The sequence below is a fragment of the Euprymna scolopes genome, chromosome 45, assembly GCF_053919585.1.
Source record: "Euprymna scolopes isolate OS-2025 chromosome 45, ASM5391958v1, whole genome shotgun sequence".
In the NCBI taxonomy this organism is placed as follows: domain Eukaryota; kingdom Metazoa; phylum Mollusca; class Cephalopoda; order Sepiida; family Sepiolidae; genus Euprymna; species Euprymna scolopes.
In genome coordinates, this window is record NC_136526.1 from 68,218,610 (window position 1) to 68,243,609 (window position 25,000).

Below are 25,000 nucleotides of genomic sequence, written 5' to 3' on the forward strand. Positions count from 1 at the left end.
AACCAATAATTTCACGAAACGGACCTGTAAACTGACCATCACGTTCCTGTGAATTAACCCCATCAGTGTATTTTCTTTTGAGGATATGCAAAGTCCTACGCTAAGCTGATAAACCAGACACAATAGACCACTTGCAAGACAACGTTATTGCTGAAATACAGTCTAATTCAATGCGTACAGTTCGTGAAAACTGGACCGCTTGATTATTTTATATACGTGGTAAATCTTATTAACATATGTCTGAACGTATTAACTACAGAGTTTGACGCAAATGGTTCAGAATGAAACAGTATTTGTATTAGTATTATTATTCATCGGATTACTGTTATTATCTTGAATGTAATTTTCACAACCTTTCGGTCGATATAACCTTCGACCTTCTTAACGTGTGTCTTGTCGAACTCAGGAATTTCGACGGAATTTCGAGCGGAACTCTTTATTTACTTCACGGGGGTAGCGTGCCCTTGTTCTGTCCACCATGACTGGGTAGAGGTCCTAAGTCTGCAAGGACGCGTGGCGCAGTTGTCAGAGTACTGGGAAAAATCAATTTTAAAAGTGATATTCTCCTGAAGGTTGAAGGTTCAATCCTCAATGAAGGCGATCGAAAAATACATTTGCGAATTACTTAGGACCTCTAACCAGTCATGGCTGACGGAACAAGAGCACGCTACCCCCGTGAAATAAATAAAGGATTCCGCTCGAAATTCCGTCTAAATTCCCGAGTTGGACAGAAACATTCCCGAGTTCGACAAGATACAACTGAAGAAGGTCGGAGGTTATATCGACTGAAACGTTATGAAAATCACACTCAAGATGAGAACAGTAGTCCGATGAATAATAATATAAATCACCAATCCTCATCTCAAAAATTCAGGAACGTAGTATTTGTATTATTAAATTTGATATTATCAATTAATCATTTATCTTATAAAAGTCAGAACTAATAATTAAATTGGTGAAATTAGATATGGGAAAATATGTTTATTCAATTATATTTCGCCCGTGCATTTATATCAATGCTTTTAATTATGAAGTTCGTCGTATGTTAAACATATACCCACAGAACATATACAAATAAATGACAAAAAGTATATATTCTAAATTATTCAAATGTTCAATTCTTGGCAGCACCTGTTTCGTAGCGCAGAAGCGATCATCTAATTATTAAAAAAATTTTTTTTCTTATTACCTTTTCAACCCAAATAAGGCACATTGCCACTTTAATGTAGGGGGGGATTACTATCAGGGATAAGCTACAGAGATACTATGTAGGGAGTTGGGTAGCAAGATGTCAGTTCACGTTACACTTAAACTTCTGCATGTCAATACAGTTGGGGAAGCAGGGACCTGGAAGAGAATTCCAAAATCTAGCGGTTCTGGGGAAGAAACTACTGGAGTAGAAAGCTCTCTTACATCTAGGGATCTCTACTGTGAAGGGTTGGGAATTAGCTGCTTGTCGGGTTTGTCGGGTGTATTTACGTAGAGGGGGTACAAGTGCTTGCAGTTCGTCGGAGCATTCACCGTTAAAATACTTGTCAATTTTAGAATATTTTCCACCTTGACCCATCAGAAGGATAATATTTTAAAATAAAATAAAAAATATATAATCATGATTACATAATTCCGACCCCCCTGAAGTTTCAATTCCGTTTCATAATATTTCCGCCATCTTTGATTTTAAAGTAGATTCACTAATCATCAATGTCATAGCAACGAATTATTATAATGTGATCATCATTGTTATAATCAACACTGAAATGATAGTACATAATACTTTTAAATGTTTATTGTGTAAAAATAATTAATATTTATTACTTCTGATAATGCCCAAAATGGTCAAATCTTGATTGTGTATTTAGTTTTAAGTAAATTTTTTTTATTCAAAGAATTTGTTTACGCAATTTATCTTATTTCGTATAATCTAAAACTATGTTTGTTCTCAACCTAATTATTACACTGAATAAATATTTTTAGGTATATTTCTACGTTTAAACAAGCTTCTATTATTATATAATTCAAAGTAATTTACCTTTTATCTTTATTAAATGAGAGAATTTTTCTTTACGTTTATCTTTCTTTCTTTTTCATGCAAGGGACGCTATTCCATTTTAAATGCATACTGTATTATCCCTCTTAAATATTTTAATCAATTACTTCCGTCCGTTAGAACACTCTTTGACTGCTTTAATGTTACGCATTTGACATATTAATTGATGCTAGACCGGAAGTAATGTTCTTGCAAATGGAGTAAAAGAAATTACTATTTCTCATACTGCAAAAGCATTGAACAATATTTTGGTTCTTTTTTTGTAGGGATAAAAATAATTATTACTATTATTAAATATATATGTGTGCGTGTACGTTTTTTTTTGGTCATAGATTTCACCACATATCAAGAAATGTCACATATCCAGAAATGTCGAATATATTTTTCGATTCTTGTTTTCTTTTGTTTTCATTTTTATTCAGCACAAACCAGGCACCAGCAAAGATACTATGACAAGCTAAGAGAAATAGAAGTAAAATGTTTATTCACATTATATTTAAATTTTTGCATGATAGTATGAGTATAGAAACAAGGAGGGAGGAGGGAATTCCAAAGGCCAATGTTCCGAAGAAAAAAATACTATAAGAATAGAAAATAAAGAGATGGGATACTGACACTAGTTAGTCTGCGGTATTTTCTTTTTAAAAGGCACACGTTTAGCAAGTCCATCAGATAACATTCCGTTAAATTACATGTAAAGCAAGCACAGATATTCAACACTGCAGTGATGTGACAGGGGTTCCTGCTTAGCAGACTGTGTAAGACCTGTGACGTTAGAGACTCATTTTGCATTCTGTGTAAGAAGGAAAACCGCTTCATGCTCCAGCCCAGCTGTAGCAAAAATACTTCACGTATGGGCGAATGATGGTTTATATCGGATACTGGCATGGTTGAAATGTTTTCTAGCCTGGTAAAGGAAGCCTACTTTATTTACTGCAGCATCTCTTGTGTATTTATGTTACTTTCTGAAAATACCAAATCGCGTAGTTTTAAAACTGGCCACCGGGAAAGACGTTTTCAGTAATGGCAATCGTTATAGCGTGTACTTGTTTCTTTGTTCTCTAAAATTGACCTATTTTCAAATTATTCTTTGATGTTGGAGATCAGGCGACGTATTTTTTACAAGTGAGTCACCACTTATCAAGACCCGAAGGCAACCTGAGTAGCGGGGCAACAGTGTAGTAATCGTTAGTGATGTAAATTATTATTGCTTTTTTTTTCTTTTTTTTACACAGTGATCATCACTTATCAAGGCCCGGAAGCCACTCAGGGATAAGGGTTATTGCATATTCCAGATATTGTTTGAAATATTCAGTTATTATTCATTTGTTTCAAATTTGCATATGCGAAATTAATTATCGTTAGCTGTGTAAATTGCAACCGTACTCACTTGCTACCGTAGTGCCCCAATCTTTTTCGATAGATGAATTTGTTCGCTTGTATGATAAATGAAAAAAAAAAAGAAGGTGAATTTTTTATTACTTACCTCGTTTCCATGTATATTTCCGATATATTTGATATGTGGCCGCAACGTAATGTGCCGATGGACTGGCGAAGATATGGTCAGTACCAGCAGAGGGTGACCTATCGCAGAGAAAAAGAAAAAGAAGAAAATTAGTGAAACAATCAATGCAACGAGGAAAATCGGACTCGTTAAAATTATTTCTAATATACATATATATATATATATGCAAAGTTAAAATTATTTCTAATATACATATATATATATATATATATATATATATATATATGCAAAGTTAAAATTATTTCTAATATACATATATATATATATATATATATGCAAAGTTAAAATTATTTCTAATATACATATATATATATATATATATATGCAAAGTTAAAATTATTTCTAATATACATATATATATATATATATGCAAAGTTAAAATTATTTCTAATATATATATATATATATATATATATGCAAAGTTAAAATTATTTCTTAATGAGAATAAAAATACCTTTTCTTAAACCAATATCAGATTCATTCTTACATTTGGATTTTGTGGATTATTCGAACTACTGGTCTCATCTTTTGCCTTATTTTCACAACGTTTCAATAATAAGTGTATATATATATATATATATATATATATATATATATATATATATATATATAGAGAGAGAGAGAGAGAGAGAGAGAGAGAGGCTTCTTATCATGGGGTCCTGATTTCGAATCTCGCTAGATTCAGCCACTCTGATGAGTCGTAGACAACGAAACACGTGTCAGTGGATAATTATATTTTAAAAATAATATATATATATATATATATACATATACATATATATATATATATATATATATATGCAAAATGAGAATAAAAATACCTTTTCTTAAATTCTTACATTTGGATTTTGTGGATTATTCGAATTACTGGTCTCATCTTTTGCCTTATTTTCACAACGTTTCAATAATAAGTATATATATATATATATATACATACATATATATATATATATATATAAGTAGGCTAGACGAAAGAAAGCCTTCTACTGCAATAGTTTCCCATACTGCTAGATTTTGAAATTCCTGCTTCTCCAACTGTACTGACATGCAGAAGTTCAAATGTAATGTGAACAGACTGCTCAACTTCCTACATAGTATCCCTTCAACTTATGTCCCTGATAGTAGCCCCCTTCATGAAAGTCGCCCTGTGTCTTGTTTAGAGTGAAAGTGGAATAAAAAATATTCATGATTTTAGTTAAAAAGTATAAACATTAAATTTAATATTTTTAAACTATAATTATCAGGTATAAATGTTCGAATTAAAATTTATAATTAGCTTCACACTATAATTAACTACAAGTTCCTACTGTTATTTATTTTTAACTACACTTATTTACCATAAATTACTTATAATTTATTAAAAAAAATTGACATCTAAAGATTTATTATTATATTTGAGTTATTTTTTGGGCCATTCTAACGTAATATTTCAACTTCTTCGCCTATTTAATATACGTTTAACATCTATTATTTCTAATCTATCAGGCATAAATATTTTAACGAAATAATTAGCTTCAAATTAATTATTGATTAATCTAATTAAATGAAACTAAATATATTAAATGTATATTTATATTCATTGTTAAATACATAATTCATTTAGTTAAAATTATTAAATACATATACTGTTAAAACTAAAGATTTACTGATAATCATACTATTATATTTAGATTATTTATTTGGGTTATTCTAACCCTTCCTTTCTTCCGTAAATATAAGTCATTAATTTACACTGTGTGACCTAATCAGATTTTAGTCGGGACAGGATATACCTAGATCTATGCAAACAATTTTGAACTATCTCTTGTTGTTTGTTTATTAGATTTCTTTAGATATTATTACATGATATGATTTTAGAGTGTAGATAGATTTATTTGGTAAGCTTTTAAAAGCACTTCATAGCGTAGATAATCTCAGATTGTATTCAATGTTATTAATTCTTAGTCCCCTTAATCATTTTGCTAATGAAGTTGTTTCTTATTACTTACAATAGGTATTTTAAACGATGCCATATAGTTACTGTATATATATATATATATATATATATATATATATATATATATATATATATATATATATATATGTATATATATATATATATATATATATATATATAGTTAGTTAGTTATGAAAATATATATGGAAATTAAGAAGACAGATTATTCCGCGTTTCTTTCTTGTGCGAATATTCTGTGTAGCTAAATTCCTATACATAGTTTTATAAATTACTACCTAGCTCTTTTTTTTAAATTCAATTTTCACCCCAAACAAGGCACAGTGCCACTTTGAAGCAGGGGCTACTATCAGGGACTTAATTAGCAGGGTCATTATGAAGGGAGATGAGTAGAAAGATGTTTGTTAACATTACACTTGAACTTCTGCATATCAGTGCAGTTGGGAAAGCAGAATCCCGGAAGGGAGTTCCAAAGACCCACAGTTCTGGGGAAGAAACTATTGGAGTAAAAGGCTTTCTTGCACCTAGGGATCTCTACTGTAAAGGGATGAGACTTAGAAGCTTGTAGCGTTTGTCGGAGTTAGTTACGTCGGGGAGGTACAAGTGTTTGCAGTTCGTCAGAGCATTCACCATTAAAGTATTTTTAGAACAGGCAGAGGGATGCAACATCTCGTCGATGGGACAGAGGCTGAAACCTAGATGACAGTTCAGGACCTATCAGGTTGGCGACTCTCTTTTGAACCCTGTCCAGGAGCGAGAGACAAGCAGTTCTACTTATTTATTGAGCACTGTTGAAGTAACTACTGAAATTTTACATAAAATTATACGTTCTAATATTATTTCATGTGATTAAATGAAATAGTAATATATATATATATATATATATATATATATATACATACATATATATATATGTATATTAATCTGTCTGTCTGTCTGTCTGTCTGTCTGTCTGTCTCTCTCTCTCTCTATATATATATATATATATATATATATGTACACAAGTACGTTACGATATAATGGATTTGGTTTAAATAGAAAGCCGAATAGTAAACATCTTTCGATAAATAAGTCAATTACGGTAATTAGTCGGGGAAAAAAATATGTCGGGAAAATTAAAAGGCCACAAACAAACGGAGAAACTATGAATTTACACGAATTTGTCACGGGGAAATAACGATGACGGTTGACAGGTCATCAAACACCTTCTCCATCTTTTCACTAAGCTATCTCGATTGTTTCTTTATTTCCTGTCTTGTTTTTTTTTTATTACTTTCGTTTGAGAATGATTTTTAATGTTCGTTATCGACAATAGGTTGATAGAAGAGACACATTTATCGCAAACATTTCGATGAAACGAACGTCGTCATTAATAATGTGTATTCTCGAAAAATTGTTGATAATATTTGCGCCTTTATTTGTTGAACAATAACAAACAAAACGTTGCTAATCTTTTACTATGAGAGCGAAATACGTCACACGATAGAATACTATTGCCCCATCTCTCTCTCTCTCTCTCTCTCTCTCTCTCTCTCTCTCTCTCTCTATATATATATATATATATATATATATATATATATATATATATATATATATATAAGAACAAGTAGTTAATATATATATATATATATATATATATATATATATATATATATATTTGGTAGAACTGGTAATTAGTAAAATCCTGAAGTGAGTGCTCAATACTATTTCAGATCAAATATGTGTCTTATTTTTTTTAATACCGTTTTATCTGTTTGGTTACATATGTTTCGGATGTTGGACCATGTTTACGATCCAATAGCCTCGTCAGACCTTACAGAAATGGTTGTTATGCTTCGGATGTTAGACCATGTCTGCGATCCAACAGCAGAAATGGTTGTTAGTAACAACCATTTCTGTAAGGTCTGACGAGGCTGTTGGATCGTAAATATGGTCCAACATCCGAAACATATGTAACCAAACAGATAAAACGATAATAAAAATAAAACATATAAGAAAAATATATTTCTACAGATATATATATATATATATATATATATATATATATTTCTACATATATATATGTGTAGAAATATATTTTTCTTATAATCTTACTATTTCTTTAATCTTTCTTGTGTATATTTTTATGTAAATAAATCTACATTTGTTTGTTATCATATGTCAGTATGTTTCGTCTCTTCATTATACGACCTTTGCTTCTCAATCACCTACCATTCATTAACAACATGAGGATGGGATCGTCGATTATATAAGCAAGCTATCTTAACCTCAATATGCTCATCTAAGCTTCAATCTATGGTTCCCCCCCTTGCCAAGCTTTCACAAAAAACACTCGGCTAGCTAAAACCACTATCAACAGTTCCCCACCACTATCTGTGCTTAAATCTAAACGCAAATTCCATGAACAAAGTTTCTTTCCTAGAACTGCCCACTTGTAAAACTCAGTTCTACTGGTTCGCTTTCCAACTGATTACAGTTAGGCTGTTTTCAAGTCTAATATAAATAAGTTCTTGCTCCCAATAATCAATTTTTACCCCTTTTCTAGCAATAACTATTAATACACCGTTGTCTCAGTGACTACCGTACACTCTTTGACCTTTATCTTTGAGTGGCTTTTGTGTTTTGATAAGTTGTTACTCCCATGTAAAAAACAGTAAAATTACGTATGACAAAATAGTTGTGACATAGTAAAATGCGAATCGAACGGTTTATAGCTTAAGTGTGATCATCTGTCGTTTAAAAGACGATTAAATATTACCTACTAGAACAATGGAGAGAAAACGAAAGCTTTTTTTTGGAGCGAAATCGCTACAGTCAAAACATGAACCGCTTTATAGAAGAAGCTAAAAAATAAAGTAAACTACTTCAAGGTCAAAAACTTGTCAACAAAATGTGTTATATGGAATAGATTCTAACTCACAAAACAGCAATTTTGTTTTTACATGGGGGTCACCACTTACCAAGGCCCGAAGGCTACTCAGGGGTAAGGGTTATTGCATGTACAGTAATCAAGGAGATAGTATTGTAGTAATCATTAGTATTGGGGGTTTTTGATAGAGTGTCTTACTTAAGAGGACGGTTTGTCAGGAGTTTGTTTATGTTGGACTTGAAGACGTCCAAGTTGTAGTCAGGTGGGAAACAGGCAAGCGGCAGAGAGTTCCATTGTCGTGCAGTTCTAAGAAAGAAGCTTTGCTCATGGAATCTACGTTTGGATTTAATTTTTCCCTCTTTGTAAGAAATATCCCTCATGAAATATGAGGACTAGAAAACTAAATAATTGTTAGATAATTGCCGTTATCTTTCTATCTGTCTATCTATCTATCTATCTATCTATCTATCTATCTTTCTTTCTATCTATCTCTCTAATTATCTATTTATCTATTATATCTATCCATATCTATCTATCTATCTATCTATCTATCTATCTCTCTTGCGATGAGTGGACAACAAAGATTTGAATCATCAGATAAAGCATGAAGCCGCTTTATGCAAGAAGCTAAAAAATAAAGTATACCATTTCAAGGTCAAAAACTTGACGGAATAGATTCTGACTCACAAAACAACAATTTTCCCCTCTTTGTCAGACAGTTCCATTGGCGTGCAGTTCTAAGAAGAAGCTTTGCTCATGGAATCTACGTTTGGATTTAATTTTTCCCTCTTTGTAAGAAATATCCCTCATGAAATATGAGGACTAGAAAACTAAATAATTGTTAGATAATTACCGTTATCATTCTATCTATCTATCTATCTATCTATCTATCTATCTATCTATCTAGCGATGAGTGCACAACAAAGATTTGAATAGTCATGTTTTGACAGATTGTCAAACTTTATTAAACTCTGTGACCTGTTAGTTTGCACCGGAAAGTATGAGAACGGAGACGGGTGTGACGTGTCAAGTATCACGTGTTCCAGTTTGTGCAAGCATTGTGAGGAGTCGGGTTCGAGATGCCGAGAAAGACGGATGAACTAAACGGGTCACTCCTAAGAACGGAGAAATATCACTCCCTTCTGCTGTGACAAATACCTGGGAGTTTTTTTTTTTTTACAGAGGCATCACCACTTATCAAGGCCAGGAGGTCAATCGAGGATAAGGGTTAAGAGTAAAAGAAATATATATATATAATCTTACAATGTCTTGTGAAGTATCTTACTTAAAACAGGTCCGGCTCCCCAAGATTGTTGAAGGATCCTCCAAAAGCAGCAGCAGTACAGGTATGTCATCATATGTGTATATATATATATATATATATATATATATATATATATATATATATATATATATATAGATGTTGAAACACAAGTACCTATAACACTAGATGAATCACCTGCCGTTAAAATAGACATTTAGGACGATGGCAACAAATCGTTATACAACCACAACTTACAAGTAGATAACAATGCAGCTACACAACTTAAGGCAAGCGAGAGTTACGAGGTTGTGAAAAGTAAGATGAGCTTTAGAACATGTTTGAAGAGACGTTGCAAGTTATCGTTATTTTCATGGCAAGTGCTCGTCCGAGCTCCAATCAATGGTCCTCCTGGCTTTACTTTCACTAAAAAACACTCGCCTAGCTGAAACCAGTATCAATTATTTCCTCCACTCTTTATTTGTGCCTAAACCTAAACGTAGATTCCATGAACAAAGCTTCTTTCTTGGAACTGAACGCCTGTTCCGTTTTCGTGCTTCCCAACTGACTACAATATGGTCGTCTTCAAGTCCAATCTAAACAAGTTCTTGATGAGCCATCTCTTTAAGTAATCCAATTTACTCAATTACCATAACTAACGAATACTACGACATTTTCCTATCGACTACGGTGTACTCATTAATCTTTATCCTCGAGCGGCTTCCGGGCCTTAATAACTCGTGACTTCTTTTTAAAAAAAAAAAGAATGTGGAATGTTTCGCACGTTAGGTACTTGAATGTTAGTAAAAAAAACCCTCATATTGATGACATTCAGTTTTATATGAGGAGGACAAATATTATAAGATGAACGGATCGAGGGAGACAGGCAGTTGAATTTTTGACAGCTGGGAGAGAACATTGAAGTTGTTCATTGCAGTGTTGTTAATGAGGAGTTCCACTAATTTCCTGCTTGAATTACATAGCCCAACAGCAATGATATTTGTAACTTAAAAGTTAAAGATGAAGGAAAATAAAATGTTAAAACTTGAGTTTAAAAATTTTTTTTTTTTTTTTACTTAAGCTTGGCAGATGTTATTTCTTACGGAAGTGTAAATAGGCAGACCAACGGCCATCACATCCTGTAAAGATACTGCGACACATTTGAAATAATGTACGTCCATTCAATGTACGGGTTTATTTATTAAAATGCTATTTTAACTTTAAACGTAATGCACGGACAAAGCGCCACGCTCAAACGTAACTGTCAGATAAAGCGCTACGTAGAAACGCAATGACGTAGCTAACATTGAATAACGTCTTTTTTTGTCACTAAAATAAAATAAAAAGAACTATTATAAATTCGGAGAAGGAAAGAAAAATAAATCGAATAAATCCTGAACTTTGTAAATTGAATGATGTCGGCCATTTTGTCTGTAGTGCGCATGTGCGTAGCAAATAAGCGTCCATTTTCAGCAGACGTAAATGAAAATTGGGAAACGAATTCCTAGCGGCCATGTTAGAAAAAAAAAAGAGTCGTTAAGCAAACGAATGTTAACGCAATTATCGAATTAAACTGTAATTAGTTAGATAAAATCGATTATCACCAATTTTACGAAATGTCATCGATTAAGGAATAAAGTTCTTGCATCCGGGTAAATGATTCTGATGACACCCATTCCATCTCTCACTCTCCCTCTCCTCCCTCTCTATTCATCAGTTTTTGTCTGTTTATACAAATGTCACTTTTAACGATGACGTCACTTCCCCAATGTTTTTATACCTCTTTCTACCCCTCCCTTTATATCTCTCTTTACACACACAAACATTTCTCTCGCTCTCTCTCTTTCCCCCCTCTCTCTCTTTCTCTCTTTCTCTCTGTATATATATATATATACATATATATATATATATATATATATATATATATATATATAGTATAGTATAATAATTTTCCAAGTTACAAGTATCAAGTTTTTTTTAGATGTTTATTACTTTAAATTTTTTTATTCATTTTTCCCCCCAAACAAGGCACAGTGACACTTTGAAGAAGGGGCTACTATAGGGGACATAAGTTGCAGGGATATTATGAAGGGAGATGAGCAGCAAGATGTCTGTTAAAATTACACTTGAACTTCTGCATGCCAGTACAGTTGGGAAAACAGAATCCCGGAAGGAAGTTCCAAAATCTAGCAGAAAGAAGAAACTATTCAAGTAGAAGGCTTTCTTACACCTAGGGATCTCCACCGCTGTTGTCGGGTTTGTCGGGGGTATTTACGTCGAGGGGGTAAAAGTGTTTGTAGTTCGTCAGAGCATTCACCATTAAAGTGCTTGTAGAACAGGCAGAGGGATGCAACATTTCGTCGATGGGACAGAGGCTGGAGCCTAGATGACAGTTTAGGACCTATCAGGTTAGCGACTCTCTTTTGAACCCTGGTTTCGTATTGCGACTAACAAGTTTGCAAAATCATGTTATTGCTGCATATGATATAAATTATTAAAAAAAACTGAGACTTGGGGAATTATTATACAACACCATATATGCACTGGATCCAAATAAAAACGCAACCATTGAGTTTGGATTCTTTTCTGAATTTACAAAATCTTTTTATAGAAAAAGATCTTTTTCAGTATAAAAAACTTTATTTATAAGAATGACGTTTACGCCATTAACCCTAACCCTAATCGTTGACCAAATCGTTGACCTTTGACACTTGACAGCCAAATTTCAGACCTAAAACAGATTAAAAAGATTTTCCCAAAATCTCAATACTACTTATGTCCAATCTCGAGTCTCTAAACCGGAAATTGACTGCGTTATTTGGTAGGAAAATGTACACAGACACGCACAAACACATATAGACATTTTCTCTTTAATATATATATATATATATATATATATATATATATATATATATATATATATATATATATATATATATATATATATATATATATATACTCTTCAGAATAATGTAATGCAATAAACCTAGTGGTATGCAAATCCAATGATTATCGGTTTTACAAAATATTATTGGCTGTAATATTTTATAAAGACAATCCCAGCTAAATAAAATTGCTCAATATACCAGATAGAGCAAGTAAATCATGATTTAGTAATTTAAATTTTATGATTTGAAACGGTTAAATTTCAAATCTAGAATTTTTACTATATGCAAAGCAAAGAATACAGTTTAATAAGTATATTTCCTTAAACCATGAGTTTTCGATGTCTATTCACCTCCTCAGAGGAAAAAATATTAGCAAATATTATAAAAGGTTTGCATCTAATTTGCTAAATGTAATAAACATAGAAAATCATAATTAAAAGTTTTAAAGTAATAAAATAAAATCACAGAATAAGGGAAATTAGATATTGGTGCAGAATGAAAAGGATATTGAACTTCAGATCCACATTGTATGATACATCCTGAAATGAGAGTTTTTGGTAGCAGGGTGGTAAAGAGATCCAATGCGTATTGTAATTCTTCAAAGGCACAAGGTAACAATCCGATGTAGACATGATTCCTTGGTTTCTCCTTTGGTTGGATGAGATATTCGGTAAATAGTTGATTATATCAATCCAGTGATGGTGTTTAAAAAAACAATTTTTTAAAATTGTTTGCGAATATATAAGTTTCATAATCTACTCCAAGTGTAAAATCAATTTGTGAATAAAAACACAATTATCCGGAGATAGATAAAAAAAAATGAAATAAAATAAAATAAATGAATTGCTTATTAAAGCAAAGCAAAGTAGTTATTAAAAAAATAGATGCGGTGTTAGTGACGAAACTTTTATTTATGAATCATATTTATAAATCAGCACAAGTGAAAATGATTCAAACTTACTATGACTAAACGATATCCAATTAAATCCTTATTCTAAGACTTGGATGTTAACGGAACAGGTGGTAGGAGGGAAATGAAATTTGAAGGGATGAAGAAAAAAAAGAAACGAAAAAGAAAAAGAGATAGAAACAAAGGGAGGAAGAAAAAGAAAAAAGAAAAAGGAGAGATATAGCAACGAAACTTATGAAGGTCCAGGAAGATTATGACAGGATTTCAAAAATAGACCAGAATCCCGAGACAAAGGTAGGAAAAGAAGAAAAAGAAAAGAAAAGAAGAAAAAAAGTAAACCAAGTAATATAAAGAAAGAAAAATGTTATAACGGAAATTGCGAGCGCAAAAAAAAAAAAAAATTGGTTGTAGGCAGGCAGGCTCGAACCCGTACCGCGAAGGAGGAAAAGAAAGTGACAAAAAAACAACGTGACGAGTTAGCCGTTGCGCCTATTGCCAAACCGGAAGTGACGTAGGTTTTACTTAAGGCTAGACAATCGAAAATATCGGAAAAAAGGGACCCCTCCTTGCAGAAACGTGCCCAGTCGAAGGTGAATCAATTATTGTTTTTAGCCTATTTTGCGATATTTGTCGTCTGAAGGGTCGAGCTTCAAAATGTTACTAATTTCGTGAAATCTCTTCGCCTCTGTCGAAAGTTTTAGGCAGACATACATACATACATACATACATACATACATACATGCAGATATACACTAACAGGGATTTATATAATGGATGCTATTTCTAGAATTATTTTGTATATTCATTTAAAATTGTTGTAGACTCTTGAAAATTCAGTATGTGACTATTGTACATCTTATGCGATGACTGACTAATTTTTATGATTTCAAGTTCAAAGAAACAGCTACAGTAGGAACTGGAATACACCCTACTAAAGCCTGATTGTCACAGATAACGAATGAAAATAAAATGCAATCTAGACGTGAGGGCATTTAGAAGAACGATATGCAATAAAATTCTGTTTTAAACTTGAAAAAAATACCACAGAAACGTATGGATTGCTCCAGACTGCTTTTGGCCCATCTTGCATGCACTGAGCATCAAATTCTGAGGAGCATAAGAGATTCAAGAAAGGCAGGTAGTATGTGAGGGATGATGAGAGGTGTGGGAGGTGCAAGTTGGCCAAATAATGAATTTCATGGATAAGGACCGTCATATGTCTATAGAGACAATAAGTGAACAGTTTGATGTTAATGTGGGGGTGTACATAAAATTATTCCCCAGGAACTGAGGAGGCTTAAAATTTGCACGAAGTTTTCCCAAAGGTGCAGTCCACAATGTCATAATTGTCACAGACTATTTGACCAAGATGGGACAGTTCCTCACCCTCCATATAGTCCAGACTTTACTCCCTGTGATTTTTGCTTATTCCTAAGCTCAAGAAAAATCTTACAGGCTCTCATTGTGAGACAATCGGGGAGATGAAAGAGGCTGTGACGAGGGTCATTGACACGCTCACACAAGAGCAATTCTCATATGGCCTTTCAGAAATTGTTCGAACGGTACAAGTGCATTACAGCCAGAGGAGATTACTTTGAAAGGGACTAGAGTTGCATATGCGTACTATCAATAAAATTGCCCACACGAAAAAAGTCTGGAAACTTGTTGTAAGAACCCACGTCAATATCGAAACAAGTTCTTGGAGTGAGACAGAATCTGCGTCTGCGTTGCTTTCCGGTGAGGCAAAATTAATGCATCCTGCACGTTGGATAATGAGATTACTAATTGCAAAGACATTTAGAAAACGTAGCCATCGACTTGAGAGTAAAATCGATGTGTACAAATATGCCGTGTAAACGACCTTATTCACGGGATCAAAAACCCGGATGCCGTATGATAACACGTAAAATTATTAATAGCTTTCACAAGATTTGTCTGCAAACAGTATGCGGTGTTTATCCTCGTAATAAAGTCGTAAACATCGAATTATTCTCATGCAGTAACGGCCATGTATCAGGATTGAATGATGATAGAATTCTCAAAATGTTGATACATGGCGAACTTGATAGTTGAATAAGGAGTGTTGGGGGGGAGGGGTGGGGTTGTTGAGATTCAAAAAGTAATTGAAAAGTAACATTGTGTCTGTAAAAAAATTTGAAGAGATCGCCATGCACGCAACTATTCATCCAAAACTTCCAATACCTAATAGACTTGAAGTTGCTGTGGGTCACAATGTGCGAGTAAATTATTTGGGGAATTGAAATCTCAGCAAAGAAACAAGCACTGCTGATACAATGAAGAATCTTTTTGTCAGAACCTCATACGTCGAACTCGACGGAAGAGTCTATTATATATATATATATATATATATATATATATATATATGTATATATATATATATATATAAATATATATATATATATATATATATATATATATATATATATATATATATATATATATATATATACTAGCTGTACCCTGTCACGCGTTGCTGTGGCTCAAATTGGCGCAATGGAACAAGTTCCAAAATGAGAAAAAAGCATGTTTCTTATAGGTTTAATTTTCAATTTTTTATGGGTACACAGTTTTTGCTGTTCCATTTTCTTAGCTGATGTAAAGATTTTCTGATTTGGTGACACTTGAATACATAACATACATTGTCCATGTGAAAAAGCAGTCAGTGTGTAATATATATATATATATATATATATATATATATATATATATATATATATATATATATATATTAGTGTTGGGACGATTAATCCGAATCGGGAATCGGAAAAATCGACAAATTGGGGGTACGGAATCGGTATCGGAATCGAAAAAATTGGTGCTAATTTTCCGATGCCAATACGATTCTTTAATTGCCTTTTTTTTATTTGATTTTGTTTTAAACAAAATCTTCCATTGCTGATAATAATGATAAAATAATAAATATTTATTGATTTTAAAATACGAGTAAAGTTAAAGTCGATAGATCATCCTCCACAAGTTGAATTTTACGTTTAGAAAAATATCTGTATATTTAACTTGTGTTTTGTATGGAAATCGGGGGAAATAACAACTCTATAGTTAAATAATTAGAAAATTATAAAAAAATCGGAATCGGGATCGGTAATTGTATTGGAATCGGGGATTTAGTACAGAATCGGTAATTGTATCGGAATCGGAAAAATATTAGAATCGTCCCATCACTAATCTATCTATCTATCTATCTATCTATCTATCTATCTATCTATCTCTCTCTCTCTCTCTCTCTCTCTCTCTCTCTCTCTCTCTCTCTATATATATATATATATATATATATATATATATATATATATATATTCTACAATTATATAAATGGCACTTTGTCTCTGTGTGTGTGAGTTAATTCCCGAGAGACTCCGAAACGGATGAACATATTTTCTTTAAAATTTGCAGAACTTTAGTGTATAAGCTTGGGAGTGATCTTAGTTAATTTTTGTCTTAGAGTACCCTCCGATAATTACCGATAATCGATAATTGAAACCTCTATTTTTATTTATCTATCATCGGTAAAGCATTTTTCTCATCGCTTGGCCACAATGATAGAACAACGGGCCGTGAAAATTCTACTGTGGGTAAGTTGATAGCGTGTTTGTTTTCCTTTTTGTTTTGCATAACGTGGTCTGTAGGTTAAAACTCCGCACGTAAATTTCTTTTTATTTTTATTCATTAACTGCAAAGAATTTTATAGATCTTGAAAATTTACGTGTTTTTTTTTTTTTTTTTTTTGCATAACGTGGTCTGTAGGTTCAAGCCCCGCACGTAAATTTCTTAATTTTTTTTTTCGTTTACTGGAAAGAATTTTAGATAAAATAATTTTATAAAAGAAACAGCAGGTTCTCTAGAATGCAATATATATATATATATATATATATATATATATATATATATATATATATATATATATATATATATATATATGTAATGGACTAAGTTACTGCATTGAGGCATGTGAAGCTTCCTCGCGAGCGATTTCACGGATTTCGATGACAATAAAAATATATGAGTGTGAAATATTCCTTGATCATCATTCAATCCCGGGCAACGTCGGGTCTCCCTGCTAGTATATATATATATACTAGCAGGGAGACCCGACGTTGCCCGGGATTGAATGATGATCAAGTGTTTCACAATCCAAGATTTTATTGTCATCAGATTCGATTTTCCTATCAAATCGATTAATTGCCTACTTAAGTCGGGGACTCGTCGCGGTGCACTGTAAAAAAGCTTCACTGCCTCCCCACAGTGATTTAGTCCACAATACCCTGTAGTCTACATTGCGCTGTAGAGAACCTACTGTTGACTTTATAGATTCATTTTTGATGGCTTTAATTTTAGTTTAAATTGCAAAAGTCAAGTATCGTGGTTCAATCAAGAAACATTCATTTCTAACGTGCCTCTGTCATATCAAGGAACCTACTGTTTATTTTATATCCCGGCTTATTTTTGTTTGTGTGGTTATAAAGCTTCTCCAATACACTTGTGATGTTAGGCTGTGTAAGGTGTTAACTTTGGTCAAAAATCGCATGTTTCTTTCTTTAATCTGATTATTTCGATTATTGATTATTGATTATTGATACTTATCGAATACATTCCAATTTTATAAAAATCGGCCCAACCGTTTACGAGTTCATAAGGAACGAACGCACACGGATTTGTTTGATTATCGAGACATAGCGAAGACACATCGAAGACATATCGAAAAAATACTATCTAAAGAAATACTGAAATATATAATTTGTACATTGTGCGAAATTTCATAAAAATAGCCGCAGCAGTTTCGGAGTCCATAGGAAACGCACTCACACAGATACACAGTAAAAGAAATTAAGTTATATATATATATATATATATGTATATATATATATATATAAACTGACATAATAAAAAAAAACACTTTTAACTACATCTAGGTTTAAAATAGGTCAGATCACTAGATATCTACGCTTCCCGCTAAAAAAGCACACACACACACACACACACACACACACACACACACACACACACACACACAAAAAGGGTTGAACTCAATGTCAACTGGACCTTTTTCCTGATTAGAAAGGGAGCGGTGGAAACTAGGAAGCTGATTGGCTAAGTAAAACGCGAGACAACCAAAACTCCTTGCATAAGCCTGACGAACCCTAGCGTGGATGAAACGTGGAATATTGTGTGTAGCTTAATTGCCATATATATATTTTTTTTTACTTACCCCCCTATATATATATATATATATATATATATATATATATATATATATATATAGGGGGGGGTAAGTAAAAAAAATATATATATGGCAATATATACACAAGATTTCACTGGCTTTTGCTATGTTATTTCCCTCTACTTTCTGTGTCATTTTAATTCCTTCTCGTTTTCCTTTCCTCCATGTTTGGATCCCTCCACCCCACAATCTCTACCCCAACACCCACCCCTAATCTTAAAAGCATTTTACTTTTGCCTATATACCCATTCACACCTTCCAACCTTGAATCTGAGATAAAACGTTGCCAACACACCAGCCCGTCCCCAGGGAACCACACGTCTACACTAGCGCGATTTTCTTATTGAAATGTGATAGTGGTTGTGATGATGATGGTGGTCGTTAGTTGGAATGGAGAGGGCGTCTGTCAATCCACAAGTTCCCGCCGGCGCGAAAGGGGTCCATAACGTATTCATGAGCCGATCACACCTCGATACGGTCCGCCGTCCGTCTTTTATTTTTCATTTTGCAGCCATGCTATAACAGAAATTTAGAGTGAGGACAGCACGCGGGAACCGAGTATGTGTGCATGTGCATGTATGTACGTGTGTGTATATGTGTGTGTGTGTGTGTGTGTGTTTGTGACAAAAAAAAAAAGAGATAGAGAGAGGCAAAATGAGAGAAATGGAGGGGGTAAACAAGTCAAACTCATGATAAGATATATCTCCACCGCAGGCAACCACCGGCGCGCGAACACCAAAAATACACATATATTTTTTAGGATCAACTATTCTCGAAATATTCGGCGTTTCTTCCATATTCGATTTTGTCTTTAACAAAAGGGAAACGGACTACATATTTGCGTAGATTTATCATGTACATTATAAATCTCTATATGTATTAGCAGATCGACCTGTATACGTAGGCGCCATTTCGTGAAAAATAGTGAATAATTCCACTCCGTCTTTCCAAGCTTATAACTCCTCGAAAAATGTAATTCAAGCCCTAATTTTTTTTCAATTAAAGGAGCAAGGACCAAAGCTTCATTAAAAAAAACAAAACAAAAAAACAAACAACGCGTTTTTTTTAAAAAGGTTTTAAACTTCGAACTTTACAGGTAAATTTCTAAAAAGCACTAGTTTTGTTTTTGTTTTCAATTTGAATATATTATTTATTGACCTTTTCTCTTCAATTTGTGATATATAACACTTTGGTGAGTAAATTAATTATTTACTTTTTAATAAACATTTCAAAATGGGAGGCGTGAATTATTCGACCCCCTGTCTTTCCAAGCTTATAACTACTCGAAAAATGTAATTCAAGCGCTAATTTTTTTTCAATTAAAGGAGCAAGGACTAAGGTTTCATTGATAAAAAAAAAAAAAAAACAAAAAACAAACAACGTGGTTTAAAAAAAAGTTTTTAAACTTCGAACTTTACAGGTAAATTTCTAAATAACACTACTTTTTTTGTTTTAAATTTGAATATATTATTTATTGACCTTTTCTCTTCAATTTGCGATGTATAAAACTTTGGTGAGTAAATTAATTATTTACTTTTTAATAGAGACTTTAAAATGGGGGGGCGTGAATTAAAAAAAACGTTTGTCTAAAATATTATATTCAGTTTATTGGAAAGAGCATAAAATTTCACATTGACACTGAAAATATCGTAAAAATAGAATCAATAGAAAAATTTTGATAGATTTTTAAAGTTTAAAAATTGAAAAATATTGAGTTCGTAAAATTCATTACTGTTTTTTTAAAAATAAGAAAAATATTTCTATTACTTTTAAAACAACTTTAATAGTTAATTTTGGAAGTATAATCCATAAAGAAAATAAACAACCCACTTTTAAAAGAGAAATTACGAGTTTTTTTATATTTTATTCGCAGTTTCGTGTTAGGGTGTCAAAAATTCCTACAAAAATTATGATACACCTAAGCGCTACACTAAGCAAATAAAAACAGATGGACATGGGTAAAGAAGTTTTTTCTAATTAAACAAGTCAAAAACTATATGGTCCAGAAGAAAAAGAAAAATTAGCCCTAAAAGGTGTGTTTTTTTTTACCCCTAAAACACCCTGGGACTCAAGCCCCAGAATTTTCCCAGGGTCAAATATTACGTTTCCAGATGTATATATCCATGTGATTTTGTTGTTTTGGGGTAATTTTCGGCAAAATCTAGTGGTCGTAAAATATTCTATATCCCAGAAAGTGCTATTCTTGGCCATATTGAGCCCTCTTGACCCCCCCCCCAAGGACTCAACCAGAATTTTACAAGGGTCAAATATTACGTTTCCAGCTGTATATCCATTTGATCTTGCTTTTGAGTAATTTTCAGTAAAATGTAAAGGTCGGAAGATTCTATGTCCCAAAAAGTGCTATTTTTTTTTGCCATTTTGACCCCTTTTGACCCCCTGGGCACAAGACCAAAATTTTTATAAAAAAATCCGAGAATGATATATTACATCATACTTCATGCAAAATTTCAGAAAAATGTAACGAGTAGTTATTGAGAATTTGGGAACGAACGGACGAGGGTGAATTCTAAGGTCCAAATCCGACTAAGTCAGTGGAGCAATAAATTTGTTAACCAAATCAAAATTAACTACTGAGAATATTCCTATTTTTCCAGTTCAGATATACGAATACAGCTGACAAGAATATGAAAATTTGTTAAAATTTTCTCAGAGATAATTTCACGCAAACACTAATAATTCGCAACACCTAATTTGAAGCAAAAAAAAAAAATAAATAAATAAAAAATAAAATAAAAAATAAACCACCTAACATTATTTTCCCATAATTATTGTGATTAATTTTGATGTTATAATTGTTTCAGGAATCAGTTTAGACATGCTAATATGTTATTAACTAGCTGGATTCCCGGCGTTGCACCGGTTGTATAATGCACTTAAACAAGATAATTTAATTTATGTAAATTGCGAATGTATTATTATAGAATAAATCCTCTATTGATTATTATTATACAATAATTTGCAGCACCTAATTTGAAGCAAAAAAAACCCAGAAAAAAACAAAACAAAAAACAAAAACAAAAACAAAAAAACAACAAAAAACGGAGACGCCCATCCATGGTATTAATGGACTATCTAATGACGTCACTTTCTCTGGTGACGTCACTTCCGGTAACGAGTTCCGGTGCCCGTCAGTCAGAGATTAGCAGGCAGCCAAGGAGGTCGCGTGCAAACGCCTAACAGTTGAGGAATGGTATTGCTCAACCTGCTTTTGTTTGTAATATATGTGAATACATGTTTGTTCCTAAAAATCCTGTGTCCTTTTCATTTCATTACCATGTAACACTAACATTATTTCCCCACAATTATTTTGATTAATTTTGATGTTATAATTGTTTCAAAGTGATCATTTTAAACTGAACATATTGTTTTTTTTATCTAAAAACATTATAATATATCATTAAATAGATGGATGCCCGGCGTTTTCCGGTAGTACGATACACTTAAGCATGACATTTTAATTTATGCAGATTGCGTGTGTATTATTATAGAATCAATCCTCTATTGATTATTGTTGTCGTGGCACACATTCATTTGCATATGTGGATAGTAATTACACATAAATAGGAAGACTCAGTTAGTCTGAGTGTGTGTTCACCAGAAGCCACCGAAGGCCGCCGAGAGCAGATATGTTTCTCCAGCAAAGACTCTCTTATTTATTATTCATTATGTAAATATCCTGTAATTATACCTTTTCCTAATACACTTCTTATTTGATCTACCTTTGTTTGTTGAGTCGTCATTTGTATTGCTTTCTACGTTACTTGTTTGAACCTGCAAACTTAACAATTATTATATATTACTAGGAATAATTTGCCCGGTTGACTATTTTGTAAAAAAATAATAACAAAAAAAAGAATAATAATAAAATAAATAATAATTATAATATCGTTTATCAAATTCCGTCTGTTTTTATTTACAATATCACGTCAGCTGATACTTGGGCTTTACAATGAATGCCCTGGAAAAGTCACTGCTGATTAATGTTTAGTTTAAAATATGCAAACGAAGAAATGATTTGCGGCAATTTTAAATGGTATCCCTTCTTTTGTCATAAATTGAACTCATTAATAAGAAAAAATTACAATAAAATGATGAGGCACATCCGGGATCATTCGATCTGTAATCGAATGCTCTACCACTGAGATGTCAATAAATCTAAGAAAAAAACTAATTGTTGAGATTTTATAATCTCCCTTGTCGATGAAACTTAAAATAATCTTTTGTAAAAATTATTTTTTATCTATAAAAAAAAGAAAGACCATTTTAAGATCGGATTGTTTCGATTTTCGACGCTTATAGGGCGAATTTCTGCATAAAACATGCCTAAGAACACTTCCAGACATATAAATTATCTTTATGTGAAATTTACAAAAGATACGCTCAACCGTTTCGGATCCTATAAGGAAGAAACTCGCATACACAAAGTGACTTTTATATATTATTATTATTATTATTATTATTATTATTATTATTATTATTATTATTATTATTATTATTATAATTATTATTATTATTAAATCTATAAAGAAGTTAGCCTCGTGCTAGAACTTTTCTCACTTCTTGCAATTTCCAATGGAGTATTACCGCTATAACTTGACTGGAGCTCTAACACGTGTCTCATCGCTGCAATGTTAGACGCTATCTCCGGAACTTATTTAACGCTTTCTGCCACAAGCAGCAAAATCTCACCACTTACTTGAGCCATATGTAGACATATTTCGTTGAACTGATTAACCTACTCTCTTTTCTCCCAACTTTACCACAGTGCAGACATTTAAATGTAATGTGAACAAACATCTTGTTGCAGAACTCCACACTGATGTGGCACAATGAAGATCCCTTTTTGGGGAAGCTGGGGGCTTCTACATTGATTAGTCTTGTGCACAGCTGGTTCTGTACTTGCGGGGAAGCAAACACACTGATCTCAGTGGGTGCGTATTTAAAAAGGTTGACACTTGGTAGATGACGATATTGTTTATGGGTTCGGTGCACAGTGAAAAGTAAACCTTACATGCTGACATCTGAATTTGAAAAACAAAACATGTGCGTTGAAACGTATACTCCCCCCTCTCTCTCTCTCCTTTTCTCTCTTTCATGTCTTTTCTCTCTTTTTTTAATGGAGATAAAAGGAGTAATGAATTATAATTGTATTTTTTTTTTACTAGTTGAAACTTGCATTTTTTTTGCGCGACGGACGCACATGGCAGTTTGATTGCGTAAAATATGCTCAGTTTCTTCCGAAGTCGAGTCGTTGGACCACGTCGAAAGCAGACATGCAGTAGTTTGGTCCAATCGCAGATAATGACGGATGTCGATTTACAATTACCTAATTTAAATATGTTCCACCAGTGTTAACTGCAACATCAATTATATATTTTTATAAAAATACATTTGTTTGCTATTTTTATATAGACGTTAAATTTCAGCACGAAGCCACTGCCATTTCATGCCGACGATGGAAACGCTGCCTGTGGCGACACAACGAAGACTCAAGAAAAAAAATCCATGCCAGCCGGTTGCAGTCGACGACGTCTCAACCCGTTTATGTTTCCATGTGCCTATCGTTTGAAAGCGTTTAATATCGTTTGATATCGTTTTGTATTGATTAATATCGTTTGATATCGTTTGATATCGTTTGACATTGTTCAATGTAGTTTGATATCGTTTGATATCGTTTAATATCGTTTGATATCGTGTGATATCGTTTAATATCGTTTGATATTGTTCAATATAGTTTGATATCGTTTAATATCGTTTGATATCGTTTGATATCGTTTGATATTGTTCAATGTAGTTTAATATCGTTTGATATAGTTTTATATCATATAATATCGTTTGACATCTTTTGATAGTGTTTAATATCGTTTGATGTCGTTTAATATTTTTGTATATCGTTTATTATCGTTTGATATTATTTGATATCGTTTAATATCAGTAATATTGTTTTATATTGTTTCATATCGTTTGACATCGTGTAATATTATTTGATATTGTTTTATATCTTTTAATACAGTTTGATAAACTTTTATATAGTTTTATATCGTTTGATATCATTACATATCGTTTAATACTGTTTTGATCGTTTTCTATCGTTTGATATCGTTTAATATACTTTGATATTGTTTGTTATCGTTTAATATAGTTTAATATCGTTTGATATCGTTTGATATCGTTTTAATTATTTTATAACGTTTGATATCGTTTAATATCTTTTAATATAGTTTCATATCGTTTAATATCGTTGGATATCGTTGCTATTTCCTCGGGAAGC

General features: G+C 32.5%; 1 protein-coding gene across 2 annotated transcripts in view; it reads right to left on the minus strand.

The window, feature by feature from the left end:
• Window positions 1–25,000, minus strand: part of LOC145269875 (carboxypeptidase D-like) — a 1,225,495-nt gene that overhangs the window by 234,626 nt on the left and 965,869 nt on the right. For both annotated transcript variants that reach the window (XM_080125621.1, XM_080125622.1), the window contains exon 4: window positions 3,534–3,631. In XM_080125621.1, the coding sequence (XP_079981747.1) occupies window positions 3,534–3,631 (98 nt within the window). The remainder of the gene's footprint in view (window positions 1–3,533; window positions 3,632–25,000) is intronic.